General features: G+C 43.4%; 1 protein-coding gene across 4 annotated transcripts in view; it reads right to left on the bottom strand.

Annotated features, from left to right (window-relative positions):
* The window catches only part of MALT1 (MALT1 paracaspase), a 38,845-nt gene that overhangs the window by 11,207 nt on the left and 10,380 nt on the right, over positions 1–17,258 (bottom strand). Inside the window, exons 5-12 of one of the 4 annotated variants that reach the window (XM_062019171.1) lie at positions 14,296–14,474; positions 13,689–13,785; positions 12,939–12,971; positions 11,303–11,329; positions 10,510–10,542; positions 8,522–8,725; positions 3,244–3,421; positions 702–776 (exon numbers count right to left, since the gene is read on the bottom strand). In XM_062019171.1, coding sequence (XP_061875155.1) covers positions 702–776; positions 3,244–3,421; positions 8,522–8,725; positions 10,510–10,542; positions 11,303–11,329; positions 12,939–12,971; positions 13,689–13,785; positions 14,296–14,474 — 826 coding nt within the window. The remainder of the gene's footprint in view (positions 1–701; positions 777–3,243; positions 3,422–8,521; positions 8,726–10,509; positions 10,543–11,302; positions 11,330–12,938; positions 12,972–13,688; positions 13,786–14,295; positions 14,475–17,258) is intronic. The other 3 variants (XM_062019172.1, XM_062019173.1, XM_062019174.1) reach the window with 3 other exon arrangements.

Genomic DNA, 17,258 nt, shown 5'->3' with positions numbered 1-17,258 from the left:
TCAGTATCCTCTGCAAATACTTTCAATTGCAGTTGTAAGTTTATTCTTTATACCTAGAATAAGAAACACAAGGGCTGATCTACATGCTACTCCCTCAGTAATTAACTAAGTTACAGGTGTTACACTTGTTTTTCCTTTTCCCTAGGAACTGAAGTTGCATTAACAGTGGTGACACATGACCCGATAGGACACAGCACCTATGTTACAGCTTAGCAACTGCTCCACAGTACTTGACCCTTCTGTCAGAGCTCCCAGTGTAGTCAGTACCACTAGGTACACACAGGACATCACTCGCCTTTCCCATCAGCACAAAGAAACAGAACATTATGGGTCTGAGGGTAAAATCTGCTGTTTTCTTCTGTGTTTTTTTCACCTCTGACAAATACTTAGATGAGCAGAACACTCCCACAAGTAACCATCAGAAAAACTTGAGGACACTGTCCAGCAGTTTCTGGTGTGTGGAATGCAGTTCTCTCACTTGTGTTACCCTTCCTCTGAACAGAAACATTAAATACTGTGAACATGTACATTTGCACCTCCACAGTCAGTTAGACTGCAAAAGGATTTGAAGAAAGTAGTAAAATAGTGTAAGGACACAGATATGGGTATAAATTACTGGTACTTTAACACCACAGTAATATCTCCACAGTCACTTCTGGCTTCAAAACCTCTGTGGCACAGCAGGAGAAATATTTCCTTACGTTGCATATCCAAAAACAATGTTGGCTGTAACCTTCAGAGCATCCAAGATGAGAATTGTGTCATCGTACTCATTTCTGCAATCAAGGGAAACACAAAGAGGTAAAACATCAATGTGAGAACAGGTAATGGCACCAAACTCTACAACTGCTCAAAACACCTCAACAGAATTAACAATGTCCTTCTCTCCCACAATTCTCCTGACTTCTACAAGACAAAAACCAGCATCATCAACACTCTTCATAGAGACAATGTAAAGACAAGGTCAGATATCACATTTCCCAGAGGAGGGGATGCTATGCTAACCAATACACTCTTAAAAAGTGGTTTATGATAACTACCTGTTTTAGGTCGTAACAAAAACCCTTTTTTGTGGTTTTGGGGTTTTTTCCTGCCCAAAATATGGTGTCTGTAAAGCTAACACGAGGCTTATGTAGCCGTGTTCTCTGTTTGGACAGCAGACTGTGAAGCTGAATTGGGTCACTGCATTTCATCAGCAGTGAAGTCTTTACAAACACTACAGCACTTGCAGCTTTCTGTTATGAAACATTCCTTAAAGAGCAATTTTCGTAAGTGCTGACTGAAGGGCTTATTTCAAGTGCCATTTAAGTTGGGTAAAGTAGTCTCTTAACAAGGAGAGAAAACAGCAGTTTCTTTAGAAAAATCCAATAATCCAGTTGCCTTCTAAGATCTAAACACAGATATAACATCCTCAGCATCAAAGCAGTCTACTACATTCATGCCTCTGAAGAGCGCCAAAACAAGCACTTTACTTAAACTCTCTTGGGAAATAAACACGCCTTCAATCACATGGATTCTCCTTCCTTCCTGTAATGGAAAAGATGGTTAACGATACAAGGAAAAATGGTAACTTTTCTTCTTACATCACTTTTATACAATCAGACTGATGCTTTGTACCTTTTAAACGACAACCAGAAAAAGAATCACAGAGTGTTAAGGGCTGGAAGGGAGCTGGAAAGCTCATCCAGTGCAATCCCCTGCCAGAGCAGCACCACCTAGAGCAGGGCACACAGGAGCTCATCCAGCTGGGGTTGAACATCTCCAGAGAAGGAGACTCCACAGCCCACCTGGGCAGCTCCTTCCAGGAACAAAGGTCATTGAAACCACAAGGAAAGTATATACCCACAGAAAGTCTAATCATCAGCTTCACGCTTCCATCCAAAGCCAAAGGCAAAATGAGTCCATGAATGAATCCTATTGAGTTGCAAAGCACTCAGGTGCAGGCTGTGAATTCTCTGAACCATGAACTTGCAAGCACAGTGAATTTTCATCCTGCACTAAAGATTCCTCCTGAACACCATTCACAGTTTTCTCTCAAGACCCCTTGTTATTCTCTTGAAACGTCTGTTCAGTTTATCTCATCATTTTAAAACAGGTTCAGTTTCAATCTGGTGATGCAGTGAATAAACTGAACTTCACAGATGGTTCCCAAAACTACAGTCAGTATACCCTCTCCACATGCCTCAAACACTTAATGCTAGGGTGGTGATCAGTGGCACAGAATGGAGTTGGAGGCCTGTGGCCAGTGGAGTTCCACAGGGATGGGTTCTGGGGCCAGTCTGGTTCAACATCTTCATCAACCACCTGGGTGAGGGGACAGAGGGACTCTCAGCAAGTTCCCTGCTGGCACCAAACTGGGAGCACTGGCTGATGCACCAGAGGCTGTGCTGCCATTCAGTGAGAGCTGGGCAGGCTGAGAGTTGGGCACAGAGGAACCTGTTGAGGTTCAACAAGGGCAAGGGCAGAGTCCTGCAGCTGGGGAGGATCAACCCCCTGCCCCAGGCCAGGCTGGGGGTGACCTGCTGGAGAGCAGCTCTGCAGAGACAGACCTGGCAGTGCTGGCTGATAATAAACTGCCCATGAGCAGCAACGTGGCCTCGTGGGCAAGAAGCCAATGGCAGCCTGGGGGCATCCAGCAGAGTGTGGGCAGCAGGGCCAGGGAGGTTCTGCTCCCCCTCTGCTCTGCCACATCTGCTGAGGCCTCATCTGGAGTCCTGTGTCCAGTTGTGGGCTCCCCAGCTGCAGAGGGACAGGGAACTGCTGCAGAGAGGCCAGTGCAGGGCCAGCAAGATGCTCAGGGCACTGGAGCATCTTCCTTGTGAGGAAAGGCTGCGGGACCTGGGGCTGTTTAGTCTGGAGGAGACTGGGGGGTATCTCATTAATATTGACAAATATCTCACTGGTGGGTGTCAGGAGGTTGGGGCAGCACTTTCTTTCTGTTGTATCCAGTGACAGGACAAGGGGTGATGGGATGAAGCTGGAATACAAACAGTTCCATTGAAACATCAGGACAAACTATTTGAGTGTTTGAGTGAGGGAGCCCTGGCCCAGGCTGCCCAGGGAGGGTGTGGAGGCTCCTTCCTTGGAGGGCTTCAAGACCCACGTGGACACGTTCCTGTGTGACCTCATCTAGGTGGGAGCTGCTTCTGCAGGGGGGTTGGACTGGATGAGCTCTAAAGGTCCCTTCCAATCCCCACCATTCTATGAAACATTTCTCACTGGTGATGGAGGACGAGCTCATACCTTTTCCGACACATATCCAGCAGGAATACATTGAGTCCTGTCTCCTTCTCTTGCATCAGTTTGAGGATGTTCTGCACACACAGGCAGTTTGCAGACCGGTAGGGATTTGGAGCATCAATAGGAACCATGAAACTGTTTCCATAGTTCTCGTAGCCGTGGCCAGCATAGTATAACAAACCTGGGAGTTCAAAATGTATGTGACTGAAAACACTGCTGCAACAATTCTGTGAACACTAGCATTGCCAAAATCTTGATGCACTATGTCCACTCTACGTGTGTGAGGGAGATGAAGATCATTCAAACTGCCCCGAGCAGGCTTTTTTTGGACTGATATGTGTTTGTTAATACAGGAAGCACGGGGAGGTGGGGGGAACCACGTTAACACCAACTTCATAGTACACACACACAATGAATGAAGAAAGAATTCCTCATGCAAAACCATCCATTTGCATTAAACACACCATGGTGAATGTTCTCAAATGCCTGAGCAGAATTATGACCTCTAACAGAAATAACCTGTTATGTATGATATACAACCCACAGAGAGGAACAAGGAGAGGTGCCACCTGCAAAACATCTTCTCCATGAGTGCAGCTGACGAAGCCTGGAGCAGCAGTGAGCCAGTGCAGACTTTACAGACACAACACCCTTCTGCTGAAAGTTTGGATGGATTTTCTTTTCTTTTAAAATGAGGAATACTGTCAACTTGAAAATGAATTTCCATCAAGGTTTTTTTTTAACTTACCACTAATCACTGGCAATACTTAAAACAACTGGGAAACAAAAGAGAAGAGAAACACCTTGCTTGCACTATGAAAGCACTTGGCAACACCCTAGTTCTGCTGTTTCCCCGTTCAGTTTTTGTCCTTTTTATAGGGAGGGATATTTTTACACTTAAGAGGTGAAAAAAAATACTCCATGTTCATGTTTGTCAGGACTTCAGAACATATTCTCATTACTAAAGAATCAACAACTCCTTTTGAGCTGGCTGCACCTAAATTTCTTTACAGCTACACACTCTCCAGTGAGCCAGGACTGCTGGTAGATGACGCAGAGTGGCTCAGTGAGACCTCCCACCAGTTGCCCCAGGCTTCCAGCTCAGCAGGTGCCCAGAGAACAGAAGGTTTTACCATTAAGGCTGAGGTGAAGAAAGCATTCAGTGCCTCGGCCTTTTCCTCCTCTTTGGTCACCATGCCTCCTCCTGCACCCATTAAAGCACAAAATTCCCCTTGGCTCTGCTTTTGTTACTGATACACTTGTGGGAACATCTCCCATTGTCTTTTACAGCAGTGGCCAGCTGAAGTTCTAACCCTGCCTTAGTCCTTCCTCGTAGTCCTGCTGGGCTGCCCGACCCTTTTCCAAAGGTCAGAAGCTCTCTTTTCCCTCCTGAGCTCCAGCAGAAGCTCCCTGGTCAGCCAGGACGGGCTTCTGCCCTGCCAGCTCATCTAGCACACGGGGACAGCTTGATCCTGTGCCTCTAAGGTTTCCTTCCTGAAGAATGTCCAGCCTTCCTGGACTCCTCTGCCCTTCAGGACTGTCTCCCAAGGGGCTCTGGCAGCCAACTTGCTGAAGGTCCAAGTCTGCCTCTGGAAGCCTGAGGGAGCAGTTCTGCTGAGCCCCCTCCTGCTTCTCCGAGGATCAGGGACTCCAATGTTTCCTGATCCCTATGCCCAAGGCAGCCTCCAACCATCACATCTCCCACAAGTGCTTCTCTGTTCACAGACACCAGCTCAAGCAAGGAGCTTTCCCTCACTGGCTCCCTCACCTACACCCCAGGAACCTCCTGCACTGTCTCCTCTCTGCTGTGTCGTGTTTCCAGCAGACGTCTGGTAGGTTGAAGCCCCCCATGAGAATGAGGGACAGCCATCTCCACACCTTTCCCAGCGGCCTAAAGAACATCTCATCTACCTCCTCGTCCTGGCTGGGTCTATAACAGACTCCTACCGGGACATCAGCCCACCCCCCTGATTCTTATCCATTAACACTCAATCCCTTCATCACCATCATGACCTCTAAACAGTTGAGACTCTCCCTTAGACAGAGGGCTACCCCTCCACCTCCCCTGCGTGTCCCTTCTGAAGAGTTTGTGGCCATCCAGTCATGCAACTCATCCCACCAGGTTTGTGTAACAGTAACTATATCACACTTCTCTTGGTGCTATATAGGTATGTATGTATGTTAGACAGCTAATTGGACTGACTGTAGGAAACAAGTCTCTTCAATGTAGAGCACAATTTATCAGAGTATTAATTCAACGAGCTGAAACACTTCAGAAATAGCATCTGCTATGACTGTACCACGCTTATTGGATGAGTATCTGCAATAGTTAATACGTTGAGCTCAGGATCAGAAATAAACTTCTGCCTGCTCAGAGTGAGAGGAGTAAACATGTTTGAAGGGCCTTGTTAGACACTTCGACACAACAATTTTAAGTAGGCTCAAGTTCCTCTTAGACGTCAGTGTTTAAGTGATATCTCTCTCTCTCTCTCTCTTTAAAGAAAACAGCCCAACTATTTTTATCCTTTAAAACACATGGGTCTATGCTTTTACCCTTTGTGGAATACAATATTAATTGCACCCTACATTTAGAACAGCATATACTAAGACATTAGAGAAGACAACCATCATCACTTTACTACTCCTGCTCTTAGCAAGCAGTATCCAAAACGCCACTTTCCTGACAGAAAGCATCATATAAGGCATTGTAAACCTAGGTAACAAGAACTAAAGAGAAGTAGCCACTCTACATCCTGTATTTGGAGCTATGTCCAGTACAACTGCAATAATTTATTACCTGTACTGACAGCATTCTTTTCATTCTTTAAGCTAAAATTAGCCACTATCCAGAAAGAACAAAGTGACTATTAAAGTTAAAGTAGCTACTGCCAGACAGTACTGAAACAATGCTCTGCTGCCCTTCAGAAATATCAGCTTCCTGAGCAAACAGAACTGCAAAAAGAGCTTTTGTATGCTGCTGGTGAGAAACTCATTTAAGCCCGTCAGTACTTTCTTTTCTAAATTCATGTCAACAGCTACAGAAGAAAACTTCAGAAGGTGCAAGAATCCCATTCAGATGTCTCAGTACACCTGATTTCCAGGGAACAGAAGAAAACTGCTATCACAAAGTCTACTAAATTTTCCTGCCATAATTAGTCTTCGTGTCATGCAAGTTTTGGCTCTGACATAAATGCCCAAATGTCAGATCAGTCAGTCCTGAACACACAGAGCATCAGGTAACACACCATTAAAAAAAGTCATACTAAGGAATAATCTGACCTCGTGTTCCAAAAAAGAATCAAATACTGTTGTCTCCCTTGGGTGTTCCTGTAAGAATTCTGCAACCTAAAATAGGTCAATGGCAAAACTTTTTAGTCTCTATTCTAAACAATTCCAGAGTGGTTTGTGCAACCTGAGCTTTCAGAAAAACAACAAAAACAGCAGCAGTCAGCAGCCCACTCCTCAATGAAGAGCTTTTCACATATTTCAAGACAGGTTATTCCAGGTCCTTGAAAGTTGTTTCCGTGCAAGACATGAAAGTTTTTGCTCTGTGCATCAGTTCCACCACATCCTCCCACAGCTAGCACACACACCAGTTTTGTCTAGTGCTTTGCCCCTCAAAATCAAGTTTATGCACGACAAGGAATCCCAATGGATGAGTAACTGTCTAAGAACAGACTTGATTGGTGACTCATTATCCCACCAGGAGGCACTTCCTGTGCAGAAGGTTAAAGAGAGCTTACAATTGTTATTAATGTTCTATTACACAGTCTTAGAAACTGATGTGTGACTCACACAACAAAAACTTACGGAAAAGAAAGGAGAATATGTTAAACACACATCCTTCAGCAGGCATGCCTCCCTCCTATAACTTAACCCAACGCTGATGAGACGCTGCAGTACAGTTATTGGAGTGATGCTACAGTATGGAGGCAGAGCCTTAGGTTTTTGTGGGGTACTCTGAAGTCTGAAGAACTGAAGGAAAAAAGAAAAGAGGGCTGCTGCCTGCTTAAGCAGCATAACCACTGTGGAGCTCTCCATGTAAGGTGCAGAGACACACAGGAAGAATAAGTTTTATATTCTATATTCAAACCTTCCATGGAGCTGTGAAATAATTCAACTTGGTGAGAACTCCTTCACTGTTGTCAGCACCGCAAGCCCACAGCTCACCGGTTCTCAGGCAATGCCTTTCCTGATGCAAACTGTATTCTGCAAAGGATATGTGAGTTCTTACCTGGTTTATTTCACTTCTTTAAAATGCCTAGGCATAATTTAAGAGGACTACACTTTCATTCACACAAGCAAACCTCTTTTCAACTTTCTTTTTGAAGCAGCAATCCAGGCACAACTCTTCCTCTCTGTCATCACTAAAAACTCTGCTTGTCAGGCTAATATCACAGTAACTGAAATAAACCAACAATTCATAACAAGGATTTCTACTTAACCTGAGAACTTGGGGAAAAAGAAGAGGGGAAAAAAAGATGTCCCACTGTCCTCCCCACCCTCAACACACCTGGTATCAGGATGCAGCACTCGCTGTCAAGGCACAGAGAAGCACCCCTCTTCTGCTGTTCTTTACAGAGCTGGAGAGCAAGGACCAAGAGAGCAGAGAAGCCCCTCCCTGATAGCACCACAAGGATGGAAATCCAGGAGGAAAGAGCATTCTGCAGACGTTCAATAGAAAGACAAGGCATGATGGAAGGGCTCCAGAAGTTACAAAGATGATGTTTAAGAGGTCTCAAATGCAGCAAGGAGTACTGCCAAAGACTACATGGAGCCTTGCATACTGCAGTTACACAGCTTTCAACTACTCTGCCACCAGCTCACTTCCACAGTACACAAATGGCAGACTATTCCTGCTCTTGCCTAAAAGGCTACTACAACCTGGTACTAATGACTTGGTACAAACATGCATCTTCTGCAGAGTATGCTGTCAAATACATTGTACAGACACAGCATCCTCTAACAGACACACATCAGCACTGTCAAACAAAAAATGGCACTGCAGTTTAGGCTTGGTTAAAGAAAAAAGCTCAAGAATTTTATCTAATAATAAACAGCCAATAACATTTTAACCATATGTTGGTATACATGGCTACATATATGTGATATGCTGGTGTGTGTTTTTAACTCACTTTCCCCACTCCAGATACGTGCTCTTTGCCATGAAGTTTGCTTTGCTATCACATACAGGGAGCTGGAAGTCGTAAATACCAGATGTTCGTGTGCTTGACACATCACAAAATGGATCTACTTCAGAAGGGATATCACAAGCTCTTACCATATACTCCTTTGTCCAGGAGAAGTAAAAATTCCCCCACTGCATTTCGCATCTCAGACTCGGTAAGATCCAGCAGAGAAACAACTTTGAAATCCAGCTGTCTTAGCAAATTGGTCAGTTCATAGACATCTACCATTGGAGCCTTGAGTTGAGGGTGATTCCAGTAGCTCATATTTCCTATTAATAGAGCTACCTTGTCTGTTGCTGCAAAGACAAAGGACAAACAAAACCACGTCACATTTACATATTCCATGAGTTCAATAACTTGAAATTTAATTTCTTCCAAAGTGAACGATGATCTTTGGTCTTTTCTGACCAAAATTACTCTAGAAAAACAACATCCAATTTCACTTCAGGCACAGCATTTCATATGATTTTAAAAGTCATCCTACATCAACAAGACAGCTCCACTCTCTTCTTATCCAAAAAACCCCACTTCTGCATGGTCTGACAGTCATCTGAGCTGTGGTGCATCTCAGATTGGATAATCTGTCATTTCCTCTCATTTCCTCAATTTTTCTGAAAGCACTGAGCTCCCTCACACAGGAGAACACTTAATATGGTAAGTTCCCAAAGCTACAGCCTTTATGTATTTACCAGTCAATCCACTTTTCTTATGCTTCTTAAAAAAACAAACAAAACCCCCACCACACAAAGACCACTTCCAGCTCTCCAGCTCCCACATCCCATCTCTCTAGAATCCAGGACATCCAGGTGGAAACGTTTATAGACCGAAAGTAAAAAGTCTGTTTCTGCTTGTCAAGGTTTCTTTTCACCGTAGCTCTGATTAAAAGCATCTATACAGAGACAGGAGAAATTTACACAATTCAGAGGGAAGTCTCCTGATGTTCTCATAGTTTGAGATATGCTCTCATTGGTTTTCACAAAGTCCACAGTAATTCTGCCAGAAGAAAACAAAGCAGCAAAGAAGGGAAAGAAAGTCACAGCAACAGAAATGCTTCCGAAGCCACCAGCCTGATTTTTATTCAAAACCTGCACTAAGTTACAGAAAGGCACTTATTCAAAGCAAGGCATTTCCTCCCTGGTTTCTTACTTCTCTCCAACAGAGATTCCTGCCCCACAGCTCCGGTGGCAAGTGAGATCACGTGAATGCCCCAAACCTGCTCCAGTGCCACTAACACCACAGAGCTGGATCCAGAAGAGAACCCCATCCATAGCCTCAATGGCTAACACTTCCCTTCCTGCAAACAAGCTGTTCTCAACCTCCAGGGCCTTGGACATTGTAAACTATTTCAAACAGCAGAGACCGAGTGACTGTGGCATGCCATCACTGAAAACTCCTTTTAAGAGTACAAGCTTTCCAAGTCATTTAGAAGAGAGAACAAGGACAGGGGAAGAACCTTGCCTGTCACATTGATGAACTTGAGAGTGGTAAAATTTTAACAGAGGCCAGCAGCCTTTCTGCCTGATTTAGCAATGACAAGACAACTTGCCTGACACAGTCAAGTTTACCATGCAAATTTAAGAACAGGATTAAAAAGCCCCAGCAACTCTTCTTCATAAAACACACATGCAATCCATCTATCTTTACGAGCTTCAGATCACGATCAAAGCATCCACACGCTGTGCCTGCAAAGAGCTGAGCTTGCAGGGACAGCATACCAACCCTTTTTATCAGAGCATCCTAACACCACTATCTCCAGCGGTCGAAGTGCTCAGCGTGAGGGAGGAACACACTGGCTGAGGCTGCAGCCAGCGGAATTTGAAACAGTAAACTGAAACAGATGAGAAGTTGTAGACGCTCCACCGAGTCACTAAAAATACTGGTGCCCTCACCATGGTTTGCTACCAAAAGGGCATGCAAGCATTATAAAGGACTATAAAAATACAGTCTCCCTCCATGCAGCTACTTACACACACTACAGTTATTTCACTAGCAGCGTCAGCAGAAGCAGAATCCAGAAGCAGCAAGATCTGTTTCCTAGCTATGAAATACATGCATTCACGACAGCTACAAAGCTACTCACCAACAGGTCTGCAATTCGACTGTTCTTGTGGGTCTGCTTGGAACAGATTAAAAGAGCAGATCATCAGTAACTACAGCTACCATTGCCAGTGTCAGACAACGAACTGTGTGTTCCGTACAGCCACAGTCTATTGGTATTAAAACATTAACAGTTTGACAAAAACAGCTCTGTTTGTTTGTTTGTTTTGGTGGGATTCAGGGGTGTTGCTGTTTTTCACTCTATTTCCTTTGCACTCTTCCAGCAAACACAGTCTAACAGAATCCCCAAATGGTGGGGGGTGGGAAGGGCCCTAAAGAGCTCATACAGCCCAACCTCCTGCTAAAGCAGGTTCCCCTCAATCAGGGGCCATAGGAACGTGTCCAGGTGGGTTTGGAAACCTCCCAAGAAAGAGCCTCCACACCCTCCCTGGACAGTCTGCGCCTGGGCTCCCTCACCTCACATCAAAGGACTTTCTCCTGTTCAAGGGGAGCTTCTAGCTTGTGTCCATTAACCATTGTCCTGGCACTGGCCCAGTGTTGACAAGGTCTCCCCTCAGCCTTCTCTTCTCCAGACTAAACAGCCCCAGGTCCCATAGACCAGGTTTGTGTGATGATTCGCTATGTTTCCTGAGTTAATTTACTGGAACCAGAAAGCTGTGGTGCTCTTCACATGTCTGTGATTTCGCTCCTATTAAAACCCAGTTATAAATACATCTGAATAATGTAAGCTCTGTATTGTAACCCAGGTAGGCTTCAGTAATCTGTGACACGAAATGAAGATGCAAAACAGAGGATTTTCAAAACTTATCACTTACCCAGCTTTTGAAGATCACTCAGATCTTCTGTGAAGAAATACACCAACAAAACCATGGTTTAAACAAGAAGCAAAAAATACATTTTCTGTTAATACAAATGTAATTGTCAGGCCATGATTAATAACAGCTGTATGTTAGGAAACACATCTGCAAATCTAACCTTTCATCTGTTTATTCCACACACAGAGAAGAGAAAATCCTACACCAATACAATCAGGTGTGCTAGACACAGCATTATAATATAGTAGATCTAAAAACAAAGGGAGAAACATGTACTATGCCTCAATCCCACAGGCATGCAATCAGACGGAATGAATAAAGAAAAAGATACCAGAACTACCCATTTGAAAAATAGATGTTTGAAGGACTGCTGAAAAAGCAACATCCTGAGCAAGAAATCTGACTTTGTGAAGCCATGTGTATTCAGGAAGACTTCAGGTACAGTTTTCAAACATTCCAAGCCACCACCAGTTTCACTTGTTTATGCTGAGAACAATGGAAACCATGGAAAAGAAAAACAACTTATCTGAAGCCCCAGGGGTCTCTTGGAGCAGGCCTGCTCCATGCAGCAGAGCCCTAGGCAGACCCCTTCAGCAACAAGAGCAGGCTCATTTACCCACGTGGGAGACTGGTGTGACACGAGGTGACACTTCTGTAGGTGTCAACATAGCTTAGTAGCAGAATGATGCTGCATCCAAGCAAACTGTAGACCCCCACAGATAATACAGTGTTTACCTTCTGTTTCAAAGGGTAGTTGAATTACAGGTAACTAGGAAGGTTCTGCCCGGCAGGCCATGTGCTCAGTAACGCAGATACCTCCCAGCCAGGAAAGATGTGAAGGCTCACAGAGACAGAAGCTATGCCATGGAAGTGGCTGACACCATGTGTGTCCCTCACGAGGGACACCAGCTGTGCTTCAATTTTGAACAAGAAAGGCTGCAGAGCAGTTTAATTCCAAGAAAACTCAACATTCTATGAAAAAATAGGGTATAGAGTCACGTATTGACCTTTGCAAATACGTCCGTTAGTTTCATGGTAAGCTGCAGGGGTGTGCTGCTGTAACCAGCCCTACATCTTTAGATGTGATCCCTTACGATGTAGGTGTTACTGCCCATCTCAAAGTCTATCATCAAGGGTTTCAACATTAAAGGACACAATACAGTTCTTCTTCCCATTACAGCGATGCAAAGGACAAAAGGAATTGTCCTGTTCAGGCTGCTGGAAACACCTGCAGAGCTGGACAGTGGAACCAGCTCTGTTCACTTCTCTAGGGTCACCCAGGTTCCTAAACATCTCAGATTTTCTTGCAAGGATGTTGCCTCCCGAGCCCAGTCAAAGAAATCTCAAGATCTTTACATTTCATTAGCAACTGTGAGAGGCACATGACAAAAACAGTGCAAAAAACCAAACAACTTTGAACACTACAAAAGAAAGTAGCCTGTTTTTCACCCATGTGCTCTAGATCATGGTATCAAAGCAAAGACAAGAGAAGCACATGCAGAGGGAAGCCTGCATCACACATCAGTGGTTTAAGAGAGACAACCCACACGTGCTTTTCAGCACCAAATTCAACAATCTGCCATCCCCAATATTAATTCTTCTAAAAAACGGATTCACAACTAAAGATTCACCTTACCTTCTGTGCACTCCACTGCCATAACTTTCCTTCCTTGTGTTTTAAGTGGGGGAAAAATTGGAAGACAATTGCTCTCAGTTATGAGAGTTTGCAGACAAAGTGGAAGGCAAAGGTCACTTCTAAGCCTCTCTGCAACCCAGCTCACTTTATAAGAGTACAAATCACCATTGCCCAAAACCACCTTACAGTCACTATTGCTAAACTCAAGACTATTAAACTCGAATACTTCTTAGGATAAGAATGAATTTTTCATATGTATTACACAGTAGCATTAACAGATAGATCTGGAAGCTAAACAAGCACATCTTCTCTCTAGTCTACTGCAAAGACATGCACATAAGCTAAACTGTGTTAGGTATGCTTGCTATGAATAATCTCACCTGTACAGACTGCTGAAGGACTCAGTCAAACACAGGTCATATCACCAAAAAGGGTTAAACTGGATTTTACTTGTCAAAAAACACAAACAAATCAGCTTGCAATCTGCTGACAAGCCACGTACGTGATAGCAATGGCAGGAAAGTGGTGCCATTTCTGTGCTGGTTACCATAAAACCCCAAAGCACTTAATAACTGATGCAGCTCAAAAACTCCATGTGCTGCAGGCAAGCAGTGCCATTTATCACAAGTGGATACATTAAAAACACAGGAGGCATGTACTCAACAACGTGGAAAGCATCAAAACTAACTTCTAATGACAGGAAGGAACGGATCAGTCAGCTGACCTGTGTCAAACAGAAGCAACCCTTACCTACAACGATTTCTATCTTCTTGCTGTCTTGATCTTCCCGGTCATTGAATACGTGACACCAGTATGTCCCTTGATGTTCCACATCCACACAAGTCACCTGTGCAGGCATTGTCACAGTCACCCCACCAGACTGCAGAAGAATTCCCGTATCGGTTTCATTTTAAGCCCACATGCAAGGAAGAGTAACAACTAAAAGCAGAGCCTATACATACGAAAGCTGCTGCAGTAAGCTGGATAGCACTGAGGAAAACTGCAGATCCACCTCAAAGGCTTGAGATGCACTCAGCATTAATGCAACAGCTCATACAACCAGGGTGCTTTGCAGTGCAAGCCAGAGAAGCTTTCACTTTTACTGACAAGTTAATCTTTGTTATGTCACTACATCCCAGCAATCCAACATGCACTATGGCCTTACATCCCATAGCTACCATGTGAAACGTGTTCAGATAAAATGATGCACCTGGGAACCTCTGAACAGCATGGGCAAGGGAGTAACAACACAACTTACAGGCCATGAAGAAGTTACTTTCTTCAAGGAACTTTTATGGGATAAGTTAAAGGTGGTTACACATTAGTTCTCCAAGGCTGTCACTTTGTACTAACTTACTGTGTACATCTTTTTACTCCCATTTGACAAGGGAAATCCATTTCTGAACCACTGGTAATGAGGAATTGGGTTTCCAACGGCACCACACTCCAGTACCAAAGCATCCCCCACTGACAGGTTTTGAGGCTGAGGCTGAATGCAAATGTGCAGCTTGTTTTCAGGCAAACCCAGTAAGCTCTCTTAAAAAAATGAGAAGAAAAAAGGAAACAAAAGGTGAGACAACCTACCCACATACCACATATAGACTAGTAAGAACTGACAACACACGGCTACACCTGCCTGAGAGTACAACAGGCTGTTTTAATAGCAATGAAATTAAGTTACTCATCCTTGGAGAGTGTGCTGAAAACGAACAGCCATGACTTTCCAGCTCTTCAGCTGAAAAGTAAAGAATGAGTGCTGAATATACCCCAGGAGTAAAAAAAGAACAAAGTTCTCTTTGTATTATTTATTCCTGTCTGTGGGATTACAAAGGCTCCAGACAATGGAGCAAGTACAAAGAAGAGTAGCTACTGAAGGATGTTGCATGCAACAAGCATGCAACTTGTCTGCACATGTGTACAGAAGAACTCAAAAACTTAAAGTGACTTAATTTTAGCACATCCATATTCTTCCCATTCTAAATTAAGCACAAAACTTTATGGTAATTATACTAAAAAAGTCCAAAGGTAAAAATGCTTAACAAACTCAGCCACTGACACATACCCATACAGAAATGTCTTTGGGAAAGAAACCTATTCAGAAAATCCTAAAGGCATTAAAGACTTGTCCAGATGATGTAATTGAAGTTTCTATATGTGAACAAAATTATTAGAACAAAGTGTTGAAATTAACTTTTAAAACATCCACTATGCACACAAGGGTGCTCCACTGGAAATGCTTCTGATCTCTTGTGTACCAACCAGTCAGATTCACTGACACATGCCACAGCAAGCCTAGACCCAAGTGTAAAGGTCACACCAGTGATCTTTTCTCTCAGCTGCAAGGTCACTCATCTTTACTTTTAGATTATGTATGTGGACACGTTTTGTCCTCAGAGCTATTCATGACTGACAATTAGGGGGTGATGACATTTTCTTTGCATGGTAGAACAGCCAGTGATGAGGGTATCTCTGATCTGCCAGGGTCTGAGCTTCTTGTCACATTATAAACTCGTCTTTCAGAGACTTTACAAATAGATGTTTTGTATTTCTGATCCATGTTGACTAGAGATTTTAAAGGAAAGCTGTATTTCCTAATGCAAACTAGATTCAGGTAAGAAGCCTGACAGATGCCCGAGCAAGTATTCTGTCCTGTGACCACTGCTGCATGGCATTTCAAGCGCAGAGACCGTGTTCTCTGTCAACTCCAATAATGTGTTGGGTTTTCCTCTGAAAAAGAGCTTTGCTTTCTGTAACTTTTATTCTAGAAAATATTTTTGTATGTTAAAATAAACTTTCACTGTTTCCTTTCACTCAGCTGTTTGCAAAATCTTCCTTCTCTCCCCCTCCTTCTCTATGTCCCAGTTTGATATCAGACTTTCTCACCAAAACGTAAAAAATTATTTGTCCTTGGGGCAGAAACACAGAAGTAAGGTAAGATGGAAATGAACTGCTGTTATAGTCAAATTAAATGGGATTAACCTTTAAGATAAGGAACAGAAAAAGCTACAGATAGTGAAATATATCTCCAGTGGGACCCCTGACCTGCCATCTCATTTACAGGCCTTATTGTCACAGTCTTTTGTTGTGCTACTCACAAAATTTGCCAACAAGTCTGCCTCAGTATCATTCAGAACTGTTTCTGGCTGCCTCACTGATCACAAGCTCAGGAGATACCTATGAAAGATGGCTTTTACAGAACACAGAATGGCTGAGCTCTTATCAAGTAGAAAGCAATAAAAGGAGGGGAAAAATATCAGAAAACATAAAGAAAGCAAGGGAAAAGAAAAAAAATCACAAACATTCAGCAGCTGAAACAGAAGATTCCATACCTAGTCAAAATTTGCAGAGATGCAACTATCAGTGTCAGCCAGTTTGACTGAACACCAGCAATCCCAGGCCAAACATAGCAGGAGAGTGTTAGTACGAGCACTACACACCTATTTCTGCTTTCTCTGTAAGGATCCTGAGAGGGAAAATTACAGGAAAGAGTGACCCATCCCACTCATCATCCTGCCCATCACCAAGACCTAAACACACTACAGCTCCCTTCTACCACTTCCTGGTTGGTCAAGAGTGATGGAACACATACATGCTGGTTTAGCCCTGGCTAGGTGCCAGGTGCCCACCAGAGCCACTCTGTCACTCACCCCCCTAAATGAGACGTAAGAAAGAAAATGTAATGAAAGGCTCATGGGTTGAGATAAGGACAGGAAGATCATCAGGAACAAAACAGTCTCAACTTGGGGAGAATCAGTTTGATTTACTAATTATCACACACAGTAGGTAATGTGGATACCTGTGGCCCTTTAGTCACCAAAACTTTGCCACAAGCATGAAACAACATGCAGCTGGTTTTCTCTTGAAGTAGTGACTATAAGGTTATTCATCTCAGCTTCCCAGTGCAACTGGCAAGATCTGAAACTGTGGGTTTCTAACTGAATAGAACCTGAAGAAGGAGAAAAGAAAAGCAGAAGACATCCTTGCTTACATAGGGGACCAAGAATATGTTTGAGATTAAGATGTAAGAATGTCACTTCAAATTACATTGCAACAGCTTTTGATCTTTTACTGGAAGATCTCTCTCTTTTCCTGACATGAATAATTTTTACATGTGGGATGTAAGTGGAAAACACCTTTGACTTGTGACATAAGACAAAAGAAAGTACTCTTCACAGACTGAAGACAATACAGTTGATTTCTGTCTTGTTCATTTTTAAACTAACAGCAAGCAACTCCAGGATGTTTAATTGGAAAGTTTATAAAGGGTAGACTCTGTCACTGTACTTGAGGCAACTGAGTATTCTGTAAAAAAAACAACCT

The sequence above is a fragment of the Colius striatus genome, chromosome Z (genome assembly GCF_028858725.1).
Source record: "Colius striatus isolate bColStr4 chromosome Z, bColStr4.1.hap1, whole genome shotgun sequence".
NCBI classification, from domain to species: domain Eukaryota; kingdom Metazoa; phylum Chordata; class Aves; order Coliiformes; family Coliidae; genus Colius; species Colius striatus.
This window is presented reverse-complemented; position numbering and strand designations above follow the sequence as displayed.